Genomic DNA, 21,229 nt, shown 5'->3' on the forward strand with positions numbered 1-21,229 from the left:
GGTTTGCCTATCCAACTAGGAGCAATTGTCTCAACTAAATGGGTCCACACACAGGCACTACCTCATTGAAAATCAAGGTTACCCATGCTAAAGTGCAGGTTACAGCCTGTGTTCATAGGTATATACTAAGATAACTACCACCAGGGCCTTTATAAGTCTAGCCATGCAATCCAACCCAGTTGTGTCCCTATGTATCGTGTGCGTTTATTATGAGGTAGTATGTTGGTTAGGAAGTTTCTAGAGGTTATGTGAGGAGGGGTATATTAGTTTTGGCATTACTGTATGTCAGAGACATGGGAGTCAGACCTACCTTGAATTTCCAATTTTCCATCCATTGGTCTAGGTTATGCTTAATTAGGTTTAGGGATGGACTGTGCTTCACATGAATGAGTAACCTATTCCAGAGCTTGTGGATCCCCTGTGACACACAACTATGTAGCCAACCTGTCTTATTTATGTCACAAACAAAATTTAAATCCTTTGATCTAGTAGTTCTGATGCTGTTTGTTTTGCTGATGTGCAAAAGGTTCATCAGAGCAGGATCCAATGATGCCTTGTATGCCAGACATAGATTGCTTTTCAGTAACCTATAGAAGACGGAAATAAGGCTTTAAGATGATCCATGTAGGACAATCTGTTTGTACCATGGGTTCTCCTGGTAAGGAACTTTGGTGAGCATTCCAGCTGTTGCATATGTCTGGTCAGATACATGTCAAAGGGGGCATTATACTCCATGATGGATCTGGTAAAAACCAAATAAAGTACACTATGACTTCTTGGACCTGGATGCAATACCTTTGCTTATAAGTTGGGCAACATTAGAGTAAGTTTTTTACTACATTGGCCACATTGGTTAAAAGCCAGATTACTGAATACAAATGTTTCTAGATCCCTGACCACTGGAGCAACTGTTCTATAATATTGATGGAGTGATTAGTTTGGTTGGCATTTTTCCAAAAGGCACTGTAATGCATTTTTTGGCATTGAGTTTTAGTCTGTGACTTTGGCACCAGTCATTTGTCTGTGTTAAACCCTCTTGCAAAATGTTTGTGTCATGGGGGGGATCTGTGATAGCTCCCAGTTTGCAGTCATCTGTGAACTTGGTCAGCCAGAGTCCCTTGAAATTAGCTTTTAATTCTGAGAACTAGATGCTAAAGTGGAGCAGTCCCAACATGGAACTGTGAGGTACTCCACCTGAGGACTGGTCTCTCAGTGGCAGTGGTATCACCAGTACTGACTTACTTGGTCCAGTTGTGAGCCATCTAGCAATCCAGAAAGTTATGTAGGGATTTGTGCCTTGTTCAGTGTGTTTGCCAACTTATACCCAAGTGAGGTATTGTATCAAATGCCTTAGACAGGTCCAGTTAGAAGGGTGTGTATTAGAAATATGGTGGCTTTAGAGCAGCAGACTTTAGTTCATAGGTAAGTACTAGGCTAGGGGCCCTTGTAGGCCATTCTAAGCCTAGCCATTTTCTCTTCCACAGGTGAGATTCAACCCTGTGCTTTTGTTAGTAAGGTAAACACCTTAACTATTATACCAACCCCCATCTTATGATTACTCTGTTCTTTTGTTATCTCTCCCAGTGTAAAAAGCAGATGTTCTTCATCTCACATTGCTGCAGTCCTTACACTTGGGTAGTCCGCTGTCCTCGGTCGGCCCGAATATCAAAGTATAAGGCTGACGTCGGTCAAGGCGCATTTGACTGACATCAAGACGTCAGGGTACAAATGCGCATGACCGACGTCATATCCTCAGTCTTTTTTGCCGCATGGTCCGATGCAGAAGCAGCATTGCAAGTGCCGGTTGGCGTTCTGAGATTTTTCGATTTCGAAGTTTCAGACCGAGTTTAAAGTTGGCTAAGTACCCCGTTGGGGAATATTTTAGTTTTTTCTTGCCTCAGTGATTTACCGGATGTCAGAAAAAGTCAATAATTGCATTTCTTGTGGGAAACAGATACCGCATAGAGATTATCATACTTTGTGTATTCCTTGCTTAGGGCCTGAGCACGACGTTGTTGGCTGTCGCTCTTGTGCTAGATTTAATAAACGCACTATAAAGAGGAGATTGGATTGTGCAAGGTTAGTCTTTGGGAAGCGGTGCAATTATAGCATGCCGTCGGATGCTCCGACGCCCGCTTCTACAAAGAAGCGCAAGGACAAAGCAGTTAAGCCTAGACTGGAAGAACCGTCTGTTCCGGACGCCGGTTCTTTAGAGGTGTCGGTGGAGCCGGTGGCTCCACCGGAGGTTTCTTTGTGTTCCCAGGGTGAGACTTTAGTATTGCAAGATGTGGCCTCTCAGGAGGCAAGTCAAGCTGAGGGGGCTTCTCAGGTTACTATACTCCCCTCCCTTCCAAGGGTGGCTAGGCCCTCTCCTTCTGTTTCTAAGGCTTCTCCCAGGGGCAGGCCAGCTTTAGCTTCAGTTGGTGTTACCCCTAGCTCTTCAGGTACTGTGCCCAAGAAGCATATGCTTAAAATGGCAGAAGATTTAATTACTTTGATTAGGGGTTCTATGCCCCCTCCTGATAAGAGGCCTAGGGTGGAGCCTGAGCTGGGGGTTTTGAGCAGGCTTCAGATGTGTCAGAGTCTTCGGCTGAAGACTTGCAGGAGTACTCTCCTTATTCTGATTCTGATGTGGATGATTCTACTCCTTCTGCTTCTCCTCCTGAGGATTTTTCTTTTTCAGAAACTCTTCATTCCATGAGGGAGCATTTTAAGTGGGAAGGTCAGGACTTCTCTGATTCCAGGAAAAGGCTTAGGGAATTTTTGTTATTACCCCAGCATAGGCCTTTGGCTATACCTCCTGTTTTGGATGTAGTGGAAGATGTTTTTACAGAGGCTTCCCTTAATCCTGATTCTTTGCCTCCTGCTCCTGTTAAGCCGGATAGGTATTACAGGTTGCCTGAAGCTCATAAGTATCTTTTTAAGAGTCCTAGGGCAGACCCAGAAACTGTTAGCCAGGGGCCTAAAGGTGTTAAGGCTTCTGTTGTTAAGAATCCGGTTCCTGCAGACAAAGAGGCTAGGGCCTTGGATAGATGGGGAAAGAAAGTTTATACTTCTTCCACTCTTGCTATGAGGGCTTTGAATTGCCAGTTTCACATGTTGAAATACCAAAACTATCTCCTTTCACAATTAAAGTCTAAGGTTGATGCTTTGTCAGTAGGTATTGATTGTAAAGAGTTGCAAGATTTAGTGCATGTTTCTGAACAGGTGGGTAAGCATTCTTTGCAATGTGGTTTTGATGCTGTACAGGCCTCGTCTAGGGTGGCTGCCACTGGGTCAGTTCTTCGCAGGCACGCTTGGCTAAGGGATCAAAATTTGTCTGAACATGTTAAAACAAGGATTTTAGATGCTCCTTTACAATCTGACGTGTTGTTTGGTCCTCCTGTTGAGGCAGTTTTAAAGAAAATGGAAGACAAAGCAAAGTCTATGCAGACTGTTAAAGATTTTTTGCAGGTTCAGCCTCCAAAGTTTAGCAGAAATTGGCCTGCTAAAGGGTGGACGTATCCTTCTTATGATTCCCAGTCTAGGGGTAGATCTAGACGTGGTAGGGGCAGAGCTCAGGGCTCTTTCAGGCCTAGAACAGGGAGTTCTCCTGCGCAGTCTTCAGGTGAGGGCAGGGGTCAGTCCTTTCGTAAACAGACCCAATGACCTACCTTTTCAGCTGCCAGAGCCTTCTCGTCTGGCAGCACCTTTGGGAGGAAGGTTGGCACTTTTCAAAGAAAATTGGAGTTTAATTACCCAAGACAAATGGGTATTGGATATCATACACCAAGGTTACAGGTTTTATTTCCATACCTTGCCTCCGTTCAGGGGCATGCCAGACGTTCCTTCTCAACAAAGAATAGAGGCTCACAAGCAAATTTCTCTGTTACTTCAACTAGGGGCCATACAGCCGGTCCCTATGCCAGAAGTGGGCCTAGGATTTTATTCTCGCCTGTTCCTAGTACCAAAGAAGGGGAACACGTGGAGACCAATTTTGGATCTATCTATCCTCAACACTTATCTGGACATTCCCAAGTTCAAAATGTTGACGTTACAACAGCTTTTGCCTCTGCTGGGCAAAGATCATTGGATGGTAACTTTGGATCTCAAGGAGGCTTACCTTCATGTTCCTATCAGACTAAGTTGCAGGAAGTATCTGCGTTTTCGAGCTGGGACTTTTCACTATCAGTTCTCTGCATTGCCCTTTGGCTTATCTACTGCGCCCAGAGTGTTCACAAAAGTTCTGGCTCCAGTGATAGCTTTCTTCAGGCTGAAAGGAGTACAGATCTATCCTTATTTGGACGACTGCCTGATTCTGGCTCAAGGAAGGGAAGAGTTTCTTCGTCATTTGGAATATGTGATAGCAGTGCTAAGATGCCTAGGGTATTCTGTGAACGAAATAAAGTCCAGTCTAGTACCCTCTCAAGACATGTGCTTTCTGGGTGTGAGACTGAATACAGCATCCCAGATGGCCTTTTTAACCCCGGACAAACAAAAAAGTCTATCCCTTTACTTCCATCAGCTATCTCATCAGTCCGGGCTGACTGCAAGGACAGTCCTTCAAGCCTTAGGGTTCATGGCATCTTGTATTCTGGTGCTTCCCAATGCCAAACTGCATATGAGGAAGCTACAATGGTATCTCAAAATGTATGGACACAGCACTGCCAGGATCTAGACACTGTCATTCAAATAATACCTTGCATTCAAAAGGAATTTTTGTGGTGGGCTCAGGAATGTCACCTAAACAAGGGACTCTCTGTGACCCGGCCAGAGGCGAGTCAGATTTTAACGACAGATGCCTCAGACAAAGCTTGGGGAGCTCATCTAAATGGAAAGTGGATACAAGACAAGTGGCCTGCCAGACTACAGCATCTACATATCAATCTAAAGGAGATGTTAGCAGTCCAGTTTGCATTAATAGCTTTCAAGGATTTACTTCTTCCAGGGCAGGTGTTGATTCTAACAGACAACACAACTGTCATGTGGTACATCAACAAGCAAGGGGGAACGCATTCTTATACTCTATGCAGGCAAGCAATGATTTTGTGGGAGACTGCTCTCAAGTTACAACTCAATCTTCAGGCAAGGTTTCTGCCGGGAGCACAGAACTCCTTAGCAGATGTGTTGAGCAGACGAATTATGGATCCCCACGAGTGGAAATTGGATCCTCATGTGTTTCAGAAATTGACAGTGTCATGGGGAACTCCAGACATAGATCTGTTCGCTTCTCCACTAAACCATCAGCTGCCAAAGATTTGCACAAAAAGGTTTCATCCCACAGCTTGGAAAGTGGATGCTCTTTCTTTCAATTGGAGCAATCTTCATGTGTATGCCTTTCCACCTCTGCCTCTCCTCCCAAAGGTACTTCTAAAGGTCAGACAGGACAAGCCAAGGATGATTTTAATAGCTCCAGATTGGCCTCGACAGCACTGGTACCCATTACTGAGAAGTCTGGTACGGAAGCCTCCATGGCCTTTGCCTTCGATTCCACACCTGTTGTCACAGGAGGACAGCCATTTGCTCAATGTCAAACTTCACTCTCTTCACCTAACAGCCTGGCATATTCTGTTTTGAACCATAAAGGGTCTCAACTTCCACAACAAGTTTTGAATGTGATTTTGGAAGCTAGAAGGCCTAGTACAAGGAAAGTGTACGCAGATAAATGGAAGAGATTTTTATTTTGGAGTGCAGCGAAAGATTTTGATGTTTCTGAGCCTAATTTGAGTGTGGCTCTTCAATATCTTACTGAGTTATTGGACAAAGGTTTGTCTTTCTCTTCTATTAAGGTTCATGCTGCAGCAATTTCTGCTCACTATGATTGTGACCCACCATTGTTTTCTCATCCTTTGTTCAAGCAATTTCTTAGAGGGGCAAAGAATATAAGACCCCCACGAAGAGCTCCTACTCCTGCTTGGGATCTCAATTTTGTGTTGGAGAAACTCACTCTACAACCTTTTGAGCCTGCAGCTACTTCTGAGTTGAAATATTTGTCATGGAAGACTGCTTTTTTGTTGGCAATTACTTCTGCAAGAAGGGTTTCTGAATTGCAGGCCCTTATGGCGGTTGAGCCTTTCTTGATTTTCCATAAGGATAGGGTATCATTACGTACTAATCCTTCCTTTATGCCTAAGGTGGTTTCTAGTGTGGCTTTAAACCAAACTATTCATTTGCCTACTTTTTATGCAAATCCTCAAAATAAAGGGGAAAAGATTTTGCACACTTTAGATGTACACAGGCAGTTGCGATATTATTTGGACAGAACTAAAGGGTTCAGGCAGTCTCAGCAGTTGTTTGTTTCTTTTGCTTTGAGTTCTCAGGGCAAGCCTGTGTCAAAACAAACTATTTCTAAGTGGATTGGGTTTTGCATTGCTTTCTGTTATTCCCATCATGGCAAGGAGATTCCAGCTGGGATTAGGCCTCATTCCACTAGGGCTACTGCCACTTCAACAGCTTTTTGAGGGAGTGGCAACCAAGGATATTTTGGAGGCAGCTACTTGGAGTTCAGTGCATACTTTCTCTAGGCATTATCACCTGCCACTTTACTCTAAATCCAGGGCTGGTTTTGCCACTGCTGTTTTGCAGGGCATCTTGGCAGCTCCTGCTTCCTTGTAGTTAGCCATCCTCCCTTACCTCTGCTTTGGGATTCTACCCAAGTGTAAGGACTGCAGCAATGTGAGATGAAGAACATAGTACAGTTTTGTACCTACCATAAATGTAGATGTTCGAAGATCCACATTGCTGCAGTCCAATTTACCCTCCCTCCTTCCCCTCTGTAGTTAGAGGTGGTTGTGTGGGTTGGGTTGTACATATTGTGTATTTTGTATATATTGTACAGATAGTTAGTGCAAGGGTGGTGGGTTGGTTGCTTGCTGTCTTTTGGTTTTGACCTTTATTTTTAGGGTCTTCTGACATCTGGGGCAAGAAAAGACTGAGGATATGACGTCGGTCATGCGCATTTGTACCCTGACGTCTTGATGTCAGTCAAATGCGCCTTGACCGACGTCAGCCTTATACTTTGATATTCGGGCCGACCGAGGACAGCGGACTACCCAAGTGTAAGGACTGCAGCAATGTGGATCTTCGAACATCTACATTTATGGTAGGTACAAAACTGTACTTTTGCATGGCTTCAGTGAAGTTAATCTTTTAGCCCTTAAAATGCACTTTCTAGCTTTAAATAAATTGAATTATGCACCGATTTATTAAGTCTGTTACATGCTTTAAAGTATTAAAACTCTGGGGAGACTACTGGTACTTGTTCACTTCCCCCAGTTTCAGACTTTATTTTTCAGTGAAGTACTTGTCACTGTACCTTTAAATGTTACATTTCCCTCACCACAGAGTATTCACCTCCCAGTGTTAATTGTTTGCATATGCAGACATGTTGAGTCTTTGCAGATGCTTGCACCTGAGCACTTCTTGTCTCCCTGAGAGCCTGGAAAAAAAGATAATAGCAGATGCAAGAAGACCACCATTTTCCATGCTTTTCATTCTTGTGTTTTATTTTTCAAGCCTGGTTTCTTAAAAACACCCTAATCTACAGCTTAAGTCAAGGACATTAATCTAGATATCCACCCTTGTAAAAACAGGAAATTGCTGCCATAATTCTATATATCAGTACACTTTTACACCCGACCCAACAGTGCAAAACTAATTTGTTTCTGACTAGCATTTTTTATCTTGTTATAGTTTAAAGCCTGTACATCATCTAACTAAGAAAGTACTTACTTGCTTTAGCATCTTGAACATATGAAGCCGTCACCAGTAACCCCCCACCTCACATTTAAACTACCCCGACTGTTATACAAAACTGTTTTACAATAAAACATGCAGTTTGCATCATGAAAGTTTTTATACAAATAATAACAAAACTGGTTTACTCACAGTTATGACTTTATTCCTTTCAGTGTTGTCCTAAACATTAATTACGTAAAGTGAGATACATGCTTTACAGTTCACCCGCAACTTTATTAAAGTCAGAAAATTTCCAGTCTTTCTCAGCCACATTTTTGCAAAGCCCAGTTTTATGTGTCTGTTCATATATATCTAGGGAGTTAATGCTTTATATTTCATATTTATTCACTAATTCATTGTTGCTGGTCATCATCTTTATCTCCAACAACAGTGTCAGGTTCAAATCCAATGTACTCTTCATTCTTCTGGTCAGCTCCTTTTTTTCTTTCTTTGTTGCAAGCATTTTCCTGTGAAACAATGGAAAAGGTTTCACTGCAAAGTCTCTCTGTGGGCTTTGTTACTATCAAAAGAATGGGAAGCATAGTCCCCTTGTGTTTGCTGGCTCACTGTTTGTTGGATAAAGTCTTTCCTCCTTAACTTGTTCTGTATCAAAAAATATTTGATCCTCCAGGAAAAATATTCAGAAGACAGTTGGATACAATAGCTTGAATCTCGCACCTTCCTCTCTCCATTCCCTGATTGGTAAGGTAAACATGCTTCTCTTCTGCCTGGCATAGTTGTTTATCATTTGCCACAAATATTCTCTTGTCTCCAACTTCAAATAATTTTCCTTTCTCCAGTTTTATAAGGATTAACTGTTTCTGCTGGTATGATTGCATCTTTACTAATACAAGTCCTGGGTGCTTTCTAATTGCCAGGTTTGAAATATACACACGATGTGTTCTTTTAATTAACAGTTTCTGCTGTGGAAAACCAGTTCAGCTGGCTGCTTATGTGTAGTTTCATAAAATTAATTAATTCTGTTTTTTTTCAATTTCTCTGGTACAGCAGAAAAATCTAATTTTTTTGGCACTATGTCTTATAACTCTATTTTTTAAACAGCTCTACTTAAGAAACTTCATATTCAGCGAGCTTTTTCTTCATTTCATCCTCTGATTTTTGCAGTTTTATCAGTTTGCCTGAATAGTTAACTCTATTTTTCCAGACTGAGTTTATATATTCATTTAGTGCATTGTTTATTTTAATTAGCTCTGAGTATATGTGATCTATTTTTTTCTCTAAATTTCTGGAAGCCACCTGTTGTACCAAAACTGAAACTTGAACTGCTTTTTGCTGAACAACTGCAGGATTCTGCCCAGCCAGAGGTTGTACTTCTCTTTTTCTAGTTTTCTCCCAGGTTCTCCAAACTTTTCTCACTGGCATCCAATCACTGTAATTACTAGCCATTGACTGCATTTTTATCCGGACTGGCAGTTTCAGTGGCCCTTTGTCTCACATTTGTTTTCACAGTGGGAGAGCTGAAATCTACCTGTTGATCATTGTGCAGCCATCTTGAAAGTCAGAAGGCAACTTTTGAGGAGCCTAGCCCAATTTCCCAGTGCCCCAGGGCAGTGTCTGCTGAAGTGACTTGCTCACAGTTGCATTGGAGGCTAATGAAGGCTGAGTCTCAAACACTGAATTATAGGAAACATTGTGTTGACAGCTCATAGCCTTAATCCTGCGCGCTAACTTTGAAAATGGCCTACAACCAATATGGGCAACCCTTTAAAAAAAGAATGCATAAATTTGCATGCATACATACACATGTATAAATAAATACATCCTCACCTTCCCTTTGTCTTCTAGCAGTATATGTTTGTGTTTAGTCTTGTTAATGAAACAGAGAAACACCAACTAATGCTGTTGACATAATGTAGAGCAGGTGCAGTACAGTATAGATAACCACATTATGCTTCTTGAGCTCCATAATTAAATCTGGTTATCATTCATATTTTTAAACCAAAATGACTAGTAGATGGAGATGTTTCTTATTTTGTATTAAAAGGCAGGCCGACAGTTTCTTTGCTTACCCATATTGCCCTTGACTAGATCATGGTACTAATTAGATATTTATGCACTTTTGACACAGTCCTCACATGAACTTTTGTGGTATGTGCACACAAACTGCTATGTCTTAAACCCATATGAACCCGGTTTCTCTCTCTCTTTTTTCCCTATTCCAGTGACCTTCATTAAATGTATTTTATGATAACCTTACCTAACATTTTGCTTGTTTGCATCTTTGAAGTTTTCAGTATTCTTAGCATTTAGTTGTTGGACTGCAGCTTTCACAAGTATTACCTTTTTTTTTTTTTTTTATGTTCTCACATTCTTAATTGCTCGAATGTCAGTGCTGTTGGTGTACAGTTGAGTTACTGCCTACCTGTTTGCTTTGCATCTTCATAGAAGCTGGGGCGTCTTGGTGAGGGATAGCACTGTACTTTTACTGCCTTTGTTTGCATCTTATGCAGGGTCAGACCCCAAACACTATCATTTGTTTGAGGGAGTGACCATTTTGAGACTCATTGCAGTCTCCCATGTTATAAGATTGGAATATGAGCGTTTCAATGAGGAAAGGCCTTTGTTGGCTGTTCCCTGTTGTATAGCAGCTGTCTTTTGAGCTCCTTTGGTTAGAATAGAAGAGTAGTTCCTGGTGGAGTCAGTGAACCACTTAGTGATGTACGTTTCCCAGACAGTTGGTTAATGGGAGTGCTGAAGGGATGGATTCAACAGCAGGTATCTTCCCTGAAACTGATATCAATTCATTAGCAGGACACTGCACATGGGCTTATGATATGCTCTTGTTTACTTTACTGCTAACTTGCAGAAAACAAGGTGCTGTTCATCATTTGCAGATTATAACAGCATACAAGACAGACGTATGTGAAAGAAGAAATTGACAGTAAAAGAGTGTTCATCAGTGTCCCACCCTACACACCCACCATTGTATACAGAAGTAAGAACTGATCCTGTAGATTTATAGTATTTGCCATTTCTGAGATGAACAGTAATAGGATGTGGGATTGTTAGTGATTTCTGTTGACTTCAGTGCATATGTATGGATGTTTTTTAGTAAGTGGAGAGCAGTGTGCAGGCAGGTTTAAAGATCATCTATATTGTCCTCAAATTTCAAAATGAACTATATATTTCAAAAAGTGGTGGGATAAGAGTGTAGTGACGGTTTCTGGAGTCCAGATGAGGAAGTGAAAGATGGTGAATACAAGGAGAAGTCTTGTGGTACTGTAACTTATTAAATATAGTTGTTAGAAATTGCAAAGGCCAAACAGAGCACCGCTTTATATTGGGGTAGAAAAGGATAGCTGAGACATACAATTTGCACATGAGATTTAGAAGTGATCAGTGTAGACAGGCAATCAAGGCTTTGTCTGACACTAGCATCTTTGAGCCTAAGTTCAGTTTTGTGTATTCAAAGTCTACACTTAACATTTTTAGCATGTTTATAATTTGTCTTCTTTTAGTTTGTTCAAGTTTCTTTAGCCTTAATACTGCTGGGCATCTGCATAGATTATGGGCCTGTTGATGTACGTAGTGTTTACTTTTTCTAGTTGTCCAGTTCAGAAGATTTTTTCTTCTGCCTGTAATCTAGTAAATTAAATTTGAAAGCAGTATATATAGTAAGCCAAGTGTTATGTCAGAATGCATGTTTTACTGTAGTACATATATACAAACCTAAGTGTGGTAGAGACTGTTGTTTGTAGTGCAGGCATAGTGCATTAAAGTGTTTGTATGATATGGGACCCTAAAATTAAACTTGCAGGCAAATGACCGTGATGAATTTGTCCCTGTAATGCAGACTCTGTGATGCTAATGTTTCCACAGATCTTTTCCTTTTCACTTCATGGTGGTTTGGCATTGTTACATTGTGGTCTTAGCTGTAGCACTGGCACAAACATTACTTTGATCACCGGCTTCTATAAGTGTAGCAGATTTAGGACAAACATTCTAATTTGGATTAATAAGCAAGACCAGATTTTAAGGGCGCATAATTGGTGATTGTAGGGTGACTTCTGAAAATTAGAAAGTTAAATATCTGCCTTTTTGAAACCTTCCACATACTCTAATTTGACTCTACTCTTTCTCTTTGAAACAGGGTATATTATTTACTACAGTACAGATGTAAATGCTGAAATTCATGACTGGGTCATTGAACCAGTTGTAGGGAACAGACTGACTCACCAGATTCAGGAGTTAACCCTTGACACTACGTATTATTTCAAAATCCAAGCCCGGAATTCAAAAGGCATGGGCCCCATGTCTGATGCTGTTCAGTTCAGGACTCCAAAAGGTAAGCTTAGCTAACATAAGATACAAAAATATAAAGTTTAGTTCATCTTGTTTTAGTGATTGAATGTTGATAAACTGGAAAAATCAGTGATGCCAAATGTTTGCTAATGTGGTTACAGTTTTTACTCTGTTTTTGTCCATGAAAGGATGGTGGCGTAGGGTGAATGTTCCTGGCTCACACCATCAGGGTCTGGGGTTCATTCCTGACCTTCACTTAACCTCTCTTGTAGATATTCCTTGTTCTCTCTCAATCGTTTTGCCCTTGTTGTCATTGTCCCCCATTACCCACAGGTACTGTGGTGTCCTCCCAATTAAAAAAAAATTGCAAATTGGTTGATTGCCTACTCTAAATTTATCGTGTGTGTGAGATATATATATATATATATATATATATATATATATATATATATGTGTGTGTGTCTGTGTAAAAGGATACGAGGAAGACCAATTTACTTGAGATGACCCAACATGGCTTTCATTAACCTTTTGGGGAGTCCAGCAAAACTTCATTGGGTATAGAGTGATAAAACTCTGATTTGGACTAGGTGACACAAGTTCATTTAGCAGCCTGGGCATGTGCCTGAGCTGATGTAAGAAGGTGGGGAGTAAGAGGGCTTTACCCACTTGCCTGTCTTGTGTGTGTCATGTGCTTAAGACACACACTCCTTAGTTGAATTCCCAACAAAGATGAGGGACTGCACAGGAGTCTCTTCCTGATCTGAGGGGTGTTGACCGTATTGCATTTGAAAGCATACATGCATGTTGCGTGTGTGCTGTATGGGCCATTGCACACCTATTTTTAGAAGGTCGCAGGTGTATACTTTGGGATTTAGGGATTGATGAAGCTAGTCACTGTATCCCTCCTACACCATTGATGGTTCCTAATTTATCTCTTCAGTGCTTTCCCAGTCCTGCTACAAAATTCTACTCACCGTCTTAACAGTGTCAACTGGTTACTGTAGGGTCTGACAAGGGTTAAACCAGGTGTGAGGCAGAGAAGAAGTTTACAGAATGTCTCTCTGCAGATGGAATCATAAGTGTGACCAACAGGTAGAAATTTGTATTATTGTGTATACTAAACCCAAGTAAAACAATCAACATCATAGGATGCTACTCCCCCCCCCCCCCCGGCCAAAACATCCCACCCCTGGAAAAGCTCCTGATCTGGGCTAGCCATTCCCTACCCTAGGAAACCATAATCCTAGGTGATTTTAATATCAACTGGCTATCTTGTAGTAACAATCATCCAGCCCAGCACCAAAACCTTCATGGTTTTTGTCAGCTAATACAGTCACCTACCTGGATAAATAAAAACTCTAACAAACATACTACTTTTGACTGGATATTAGTCAGTAAAGACCCTCACTCATACTTAAGCTGGCTGTTTACCAGACAGCCTCAGTGATCACACTCCAACATTCCTTCTGAGATCCCTCTTAAATTGTGCTAAACCCATCATCTATAGGCAAATCTGAAATAGGTTTAACTTTAACCCTCTCTCCTTTAGCTCATCCCTTCAAAAATGTGATTGGATACCATTAAAGGACCTCAATCTGGATGAAGCCGTCCACTTCTTCAGTAGCACCTTCCTAAACACACATAACATTATAAGAAATGCCAGAATCAAAACTCAGTACTCCCCTTGGCTACAAAAAAGTACCAGGGCACTAATGAAAATAAGAGATAAGGCATGGGAGCGCTGGTGCTTAACAAAACCCCCCTCCTCAAGACAGTCATTCATTGAGTTGCGCAACAAGGTCAAAAAGCAAATAAAAGAAGATAAAACCCAATATTATCAGCACTCCTCCCATCACAACCCTAAGCAGTTCTGGTCCACAATAAACTGCATTCTCCATCCAGGTAAAGTACCCCCCCCCCCTACACACCTACCACTCCCCTTTCCTCCAGCAGTATTGCTGACTTATTCAGTAAACACTTTGCTAATACCATTCTGTCTTTGACTAAACAACACAACCCTCTACCCACCCTCCCTACATCAAAACCAAATACTCTGCCCACAGTCTTTTCTTTTCATCAGTGCCTACCTCCTATGTAAAAAAAAACTTCTATTGAAACTTAAGCCTATAAAACTTGCAGCTGACAATCTCTCCTCTGAATACCTAAAAATAGCAGCAGAAGCCCTAGGCTTTATCTTAATTAATTGGTCCTTATCAGAAAGCTATGTCCCCACACTGTGGAAAATATCCCACATCATTCCACTCTATAAAGGTGGCTCCTCCACTGACCTTTCCAATTGCTGCCCCATAGCCATCCTTTCTCCACTTTCCAAGATACTTGAGAAAGGCATCCATTCTCAAGTCTTAGACTGCCTCTTAGCTAATAATTTCCTCTTCAGCACCCAGCATGGCTTCAGGGCATACCACAGCACAACTGTCGCCTTGCTCTCTTTCACTAATGCTATTCTTCATCATAAAAATAATGGCTTGTTCTCCTCTGCTATATTTCTGGATCTATCCAAGGCTTTTGACATGGTCTCACACAAACCATTGATCTCTGTTCTTACTAACCTATCCTTTTTCCACTAACCTATCCTTTTCCCAATCAGCTATTGATTGGTTTCACAGCTAACTGGCTGCCAAGAATCAGTTGTCTGGCATAATGACCTATCTCCTCAACTTCCTGTAACACTATGTGTTCCCCAAGGCTCCATCCTTGGTCCCCTACTATTCTCACTCTTCACCAATGATCTATTCACAGCCACCAAGCATGCTTCTCTCATACAGTATGCAGATGACTTCACCCTCATCTGCTCAACCCCAACTATACCTGAACGCCATAAGATCACATAGGAAGCCTTTTCATCTGTAGAAACCTACTAAATCTAGCCCAAGTATCCCCCACTTTAATATTCTCGCCAAAGACAATTCTGTTATCTCCCCAACAGAACACACCAAACTACCTGGTGTTGAGATTGATAATCTCAGATTTGACACTCACATTTCTCTTAACATAAAAAAGGTTCACAAAAAACTAGGTGCATTGTACAGAAAACAAACAATTCCTGACCAAGACAGCCAGAATTTCTGCTGCCAAGTCCTACCCAATGTCCACTTTACTGTACGCCTCTCCTATACTTACCTTAGACAAACGGACCTAAACAAGCTCAAGGCGTGCTACAGTAAAATTGCTAAGTTTGCTTCTGGTGCATCTTATCACAGCCACCACTTTATCTCACTTAGAGAACTTGACTGGCTTAAACTCCCTCAACTTCTTCACCTGATTCAACTCTCCCTTGCCCAAAAGTTAATAAACCATCCTCTTGAAGTCCCATCCCTTCAAAACCTTCTCCCGTTCTACTGCTCCACCAGACCTCTACGCTCCAGCAGCAAAAATCTACTTCTAACGACTAAACCCAAGAACCACACTACCTTCTTGCAATCACTTCAAGACTGCACTAAAAACTCGCTTAAAAAGTTTCTGGTTAGAAACATTGCACCAGTCCTGACTAGTAACCCTCCTTTTGTCTCACACCGTCTGATCATTGCATTCCTTCCTCTGCAGGCTCTGGCTCACACTTTACCCTCCCCTTCCCTCCTCACTTAATCTCTCAGACCTGCTATATAACATACTTAACAACCTCACTTCATCTCAACTCCAAATACATATCCAACTGACTTACACCTAGCTTCTTCTCACTACCACATGTGCTACCCACGCAGTCTCCTATCTTACTCCTCTATCTTCCCCTTCCATCCCATTAGCCCTTCTAGCTTGTTCAACCTTCGTGTGGAGCTTCTGCTTTATATATGCTTGAGTTTAGTGCAATATTTGTATATAAGATTTAGGTGTATGAGTTTAGAACAGTATCTGTTTGAGCTTAGTACTATCTGTATATACATCCTACTTTTATTCCTAGCCTTTAGCTAGAAATTGGTATATCTGTTCATTACAATGTTTCATATTGTATGTATAGCTAATGTTTGCTGCAGTATGTATTTGCTATTGTATGTATATTCAGTTGCTCTACATGTACTCTGCTGCTCATTTATTGTTCTGTGGAGCTTTTCTCCCCGGGTCTCCACTGGAAAAGGACCTGTGTCCAGTTGGAATTTCCTGGTAAATAAATAAATATTATTTAAAAAAAAAAAAAAAAAAAAGGCTTAAAACAACCGGTTTCAGGTGTGCTATTTATGTGTTACATATGCAACAATATTCCCCTGCCCCACTTATCTGTATTTTATGAAATACGCTGCTCTTTGAGTGGGTCTCTACATGCCGGGTTTCAGTCCATGTGATAATTCCTTGTTTTTAGTAAGGCAGGTTGAACTTGATTGTATTTGCTGATGTTGGTGAGATAATGAGGGTTGTTTTATTTTCTACTGCTTTTCTACCTCTCCCTTCCCTTTTGTTAGTCTTGTATCACTTTTGTAGTGTGATGCACTTGCTCATATTTTTTTTTGCTGGTGGGGTGATTAATGGGGAAACATATTTGTTTCCACTGACGTATCAGTAATAGATTGCTGGATGTTTCCTTGCAAACCTGGTGGATCTGCTCCCCTTTGGAGAAGCAGTGCAAGAAGCAATTGATAAGATTGGATCCATTTCCATATCTGGAGCATTTCTCCCCGGGCCTCCGCTGAAAACAGGCTCTGTGGAACCTAGTCGGACTTTCCCGGTCAACAAATGATAAATAAATAAATAAATAAATTTCTGTGAATAAGGTCACTGTGGTGATTGAACTCTCTATTCTTGCACTGGTATGGAAGTGGTTATGGGAGTCTGGCAGTCCTGTCTATATGTGATTGGATTCCTAGAGAAAGCATTTGACTGCATACCTCAGAATGTATTGTGGGAAGCATTGCAAAATTCTGGGGTTCCTGGGTCACTGCTGTGTACCATTCAGTTCCAGGTTTGAAGAGCATGAGCTGTGTTCACGTTATTTGCATTTAGCTGAGGTGGTTTGGGCATCAGCTGTGGATACCCATTGTTAACCTTCCTTTGCAAATGTACCTAACGCAGCCCATTAGGAGGAGGCCCAGGTTGTTGGGAGACCATACATCCAGGATACTCTGGGAACATCTAACTTGATCCTCATTGGGTCAAGTAATTTAAAAACAATAGCCTAATGGTTCTTCCCCCTCACACACACCAACTAGTGATGGCTTTGACAAGTGTTTTTTTTTTTTTTTTTTTTTAATTTCTTTCTTTTTCTTTCATCCCAGAGGAGGGAAGCAAGAACGTTTTAGGTATATAACAGAAGGTATTCATGTAAGAACAGAGGAACACAGAAGAAGCTGTTAGTTAAACCTGATCCAGTCTTATGAATGTTTTACACCTGAACTTGTATGGGGCTACTGGTAAAGAGGAGTTTAGTGTCCGTAATTAATAAAGTGTCTAATTTAACGGTCTATCCAGGGGGTTAAGTATGTTTCAGTGTACTTGCCCCACAGATGTATGTGGTGATAGAGAACAGGATCATCCTGTTTGCCGATGACAAAAAATGGCTGCAGTAGTTGAGGATAGGGGAAATATTCTAGGAAATTATTTGGAAAGGCTGACAATGAGGGCAAGAAATGTGGCAGTTGAGGATCAGTGCAAACAAATCCAAAATACTGCACCTGGGTCACAAAACATCTGGTGGTGACCCTGAGTTGGGTCATGTGGAGCAGAGTGAAGTGGTAGTGGCAGCAGTAAGTATGCCCGGGTGTGTACTCGGGAAGAGCGAATCCAGAAGCAAAAAAAGTAATTCTACAACTATACAGGTCCCTGATTAGGCCACACATTGATTACTGCATGCAGTTTTGGAGGCATTATATGGAAAGAAAAGCCAGGCTTCTGGGAAGATTACAAGAATGATCTTTGGGATGAAAAGGAATGGATATGACCAGAGGCTAGAGAAACTAGAGCTCTTCTCATATGAGAGAGAAAGTGAAACGACTTAGAGTTGTAAATTGCTATTGCTGCACAATATCATACCAGCAAGATGTGAAGAAATCATCTTGAACAGAAAAGACAAAAGAAGAAGAAAGGCAATACAGTGAGCAGATTGTAGGGACCAGTTACTGCTTGGATCTGCCAAAGGATTTCAGCAAGAGCAGGTTGTAGACTGAAGCAGTGGACTTCAGGAGTATGATTCAATGATTATCTCGAGGGACATTCAAGAGGAGATCAGACAAGTGGAGAAAGAGTTATGGAGATGGAATGTTAAACGCCCTTAGTGGGCTGACTAGGTTCATTTTCTCATTTGCAGTCAGGCAAATGTAATGTAGCCTGGTGTGGTAGTGTTTTTTTTTTTCTTTGCCATATAGTGTGATTGATGTTCTTCATGTTTCACTGTTGCAGTCATTACATTTGGGTAATCTGCTGGCAGGTTGATCTCATTCGGCCTGATTAACAAAGTCTTGGGTCCTGCATCGGTTGCTGTCCCTTCCTCCATGACCTCAGGTCATCAGGCATATAAAACATGCAGCCGACGCCATTTTCATCAGTCTTTCTTGCCGTGCGGTGCCCGAAGCAGAAGCAGTTCGCAAGTGCCGGTTGTCCGACTCCTGAAATTTTCGTTTTCGAGTTTCAGAACCAAAGTCTTCAACCTAAAGCTAAGTACCCTGTTGGGAAACTTTTTCTTGCTCCTTACCGATGCCAGTAAAAGTTAATAATTGTATTACTTGTGGGAAGCAAATACCTCATAAGGATTTTCATTTGTACTGTATTCCTTGCCTAGGCCCTGACCACAATGTGCCTTGCTGTCGGTTTTGTGCTAAATTTAATCAACACACTATTAAGCGTTGGTATATTTTTGCATCAAAATATTTTGGCTCAAGATTTAACTATCCAGAAATGTCGTTGGTTAGCAATCCGACTACCGGAATACATAAAAAACGCAAAGAAAAAAACGGAGACAGACCGACGAAGCTTCTCCTAAGACAGTCACCGGTTCACCAGTACTCAGTGAGGCACTTTCGCAGCCCCTGATACCTGCTACTTTTGATTTGCAGGCCGTTACTGAGACCCATTTAGAGTCTGGTATGCCGCGAGACACTTTAAGTATTGAACCCGCGGATGTCTCTACCTTAGATGGGTCTGGAGCCGCTGAGCAGGCACCGGCTTCTGAGGGTGTTTTCAAGCCTAAAGATTTGTATATTAAACCAACGCCATCTTCAAAACCTAGGCCAAAAGCAACTTCTATGTCTAAAAACTGACGCTTGGGCCATGTGCACAGGCCCCTATGCCTAAAAAACAAATGGTCAAAATGGCTGAGGATTTATTTACCTTGATCAGAGGTTCCCATCCCCCTCCTGCTAAGAGGCTAGGCAAGGCACTGACTATGAATCATCAGATCGTTTCTGTTTCTTCCGATTCCTCTTCTGATCAGGAATTATCTATTCCACCTTATGAGGACTCTGATGCAGAAGATTGCTTCCCTTCTGCTTCTCCTCCTGAGGATCTCTCTTTTGGAGAAACTTTGCATGTCCTTAAAGTGAACACTTTCACTGGGAGAGTCAGGATTTCTCAGAATCTAAAAAGAGGCTTAGGGATTTCCTCCTCCTTCCTCAGCATAGGCCTTTGGCTGTACCTCCTGTTCTAGACATGGTTGATGATGTTTTCTCAGAATCCAGCATGGCTCCTGATTCCCTGACAGATATTACAGGGCTCCTGACTCCCACAAATTCCCCTTTAAAAACCCTACTCCTGACCCTGAAACCATTTCTCAGGGTACTAAGGGCGTTAAGGCTTCTACTGCTAAAAATCCTACCCCTTCTGATAGAGACTCCAGGGCGCTGGATAGATGGGGTAAGAAGGTTTACACATCTGCAACCTTGGCAATCAGGGCTTTAAACTGTCAATTTCATATGCTTAAATATCAGCAGCATGTCATGGGCTTACTTAAACAGAAAATGATGTTGATTTCTGACTGTGTGGAAAATAGAGTTGCAGGATTTATTGCATTCAGCTGAACAAGTTGGAAAGCATACTTTGCAATGTGGTTTTGACTCCTTCGAGGCCTCTTGCAGGGCCGCTGTAACTGGATCCTGTGATAAGAAGGCAAGCTTGGCTCAAGGAGCAAAATCAGCCTGATCATGTTAAAGCAAAATTGTTGGATGCTCCTTTACAACAGGACAGTTTATTTGGTAATAAGGCAGAAGAAGTTTTGAAAAAGATGGAAGATGAAGCTAAATCTATGCAAACTGTAAAATATTTCCTACAAGTGCAGCCACCCAGGTTCAGTAGGCACTGGCCTATTAAGAATTGGTCCTTTCCAGTACCCACCAGAGCCGCTCAGGTCAAACCCAGGCACTTCAAAGGCTCCAGGTTTCAGTCACAAGGAACTTATAGAGCAAAACAATGGGGTGCCTCCACCTCCAAATCTGGAAGTAACAAGGCACCTTCCTATGGTAAACAGTCTCAGTGACTTTCCTCTGCAATCACCAAGCACTTATATTTTGGCCACCCCTTTGGGGGGAAAACTGGCACTTAATGCAGCATGAAATTGGCAACTAATTACCCAGGACAAGTGGGTTTTAAATATAGTATACCAGGGATACAGATTTCATTTCCACACGTTGCCAATCCGAAACGGATGGCCAGATCTGCCTCCAAATCAGTGGGCTGAGGCCCAGAAACAAGTTATGTCCCTCATGAATATGGGGGTTATTCAACCAGTACCAGAAAAGGAAAAGGGACAAGGTTTTTATTCAGGACGTTTCCTGGTACCGAGAAAAGACAAATCATGGCATCCAATTCTGGACTTATCCATTCTAAATACATTTCTGGACATTCCAAAATTCAAGATGCTGACTCTACAACAGTTACTGCCTATGCTAGGCAAGGATGCCTGGTTGGTAACTCTAGACTTAAAAGAGGCTTACCTGCATATCCCAATCAGGGAATCTTGCAAAAGATACCTCTGCTTCAAACCAGGCTATTTGCATTACCAGTTCTCTGCACTGCCCTTTGGCTTATCTACTGTGCCCAGGGTCTTCACAAAGTGCCTGGCACCAGTGATTGCATTTTGCAGACAAAGAAACATTCAAATTTATCCTTTCCTGGATGATTGTCTAATTCAGGCAGAAAACAAGGACTCTCTTCTAAAACATCTGGTGTTTGTAAAAAGGCTTCTAAATTGTCTAGGGTACACCATAAACTAAAAGAAATCACAACTGGTACCCTTTCAAATAATTGCATTCCTGGGTGCAAGCTTGAATACAACTACCCAGATGACTTACCTTACGCCAGAAAAGCAAATTAA

At 41.7% G+C, this 21,229-nt stretch overlaps 1 protein-coding gene across 13 annotated transcripts in view; it reads left to right on the forward strand.

The window, feature by feature from the left end:
* NEO1 (neogenin 1) overlaps positions 1–21,229 on the forward strand; it is a 2,116,015-nt gene that overhangs the window by 1,882,798 nt on the left and 211,988 nt on the right. For all 13 annotated transcript variants that reach the window (XM_044077666.1, XM_044077665.1, XM_044077664.1 and 10 more), the window contains exon 20: positions 11,828–12,022. In XM_044077666.1, coding sequence (XP_043933601.1) covers positions 11,828–12,022 — 195 coding nt within the window. The remainder of the gene's footprint in view (positions 1–11,827; positions 12,023–21,229) is intronic.

The sequence above is a fragment of the Protopterus annectens genome, chromosome 7.part0 (assembly GCF_019279795.1).
Source record: "Protopterus annectens isolate FY-2018-M chromosome 7.part0, PAN1.0, whole genome shotgun sequence".
Classification (NCBI taxonomy): Eukaryota; Metazoa; Chordata; order Ceratodontiformes; family Protopteridae; genus Protopterus; species Protopterus annectens.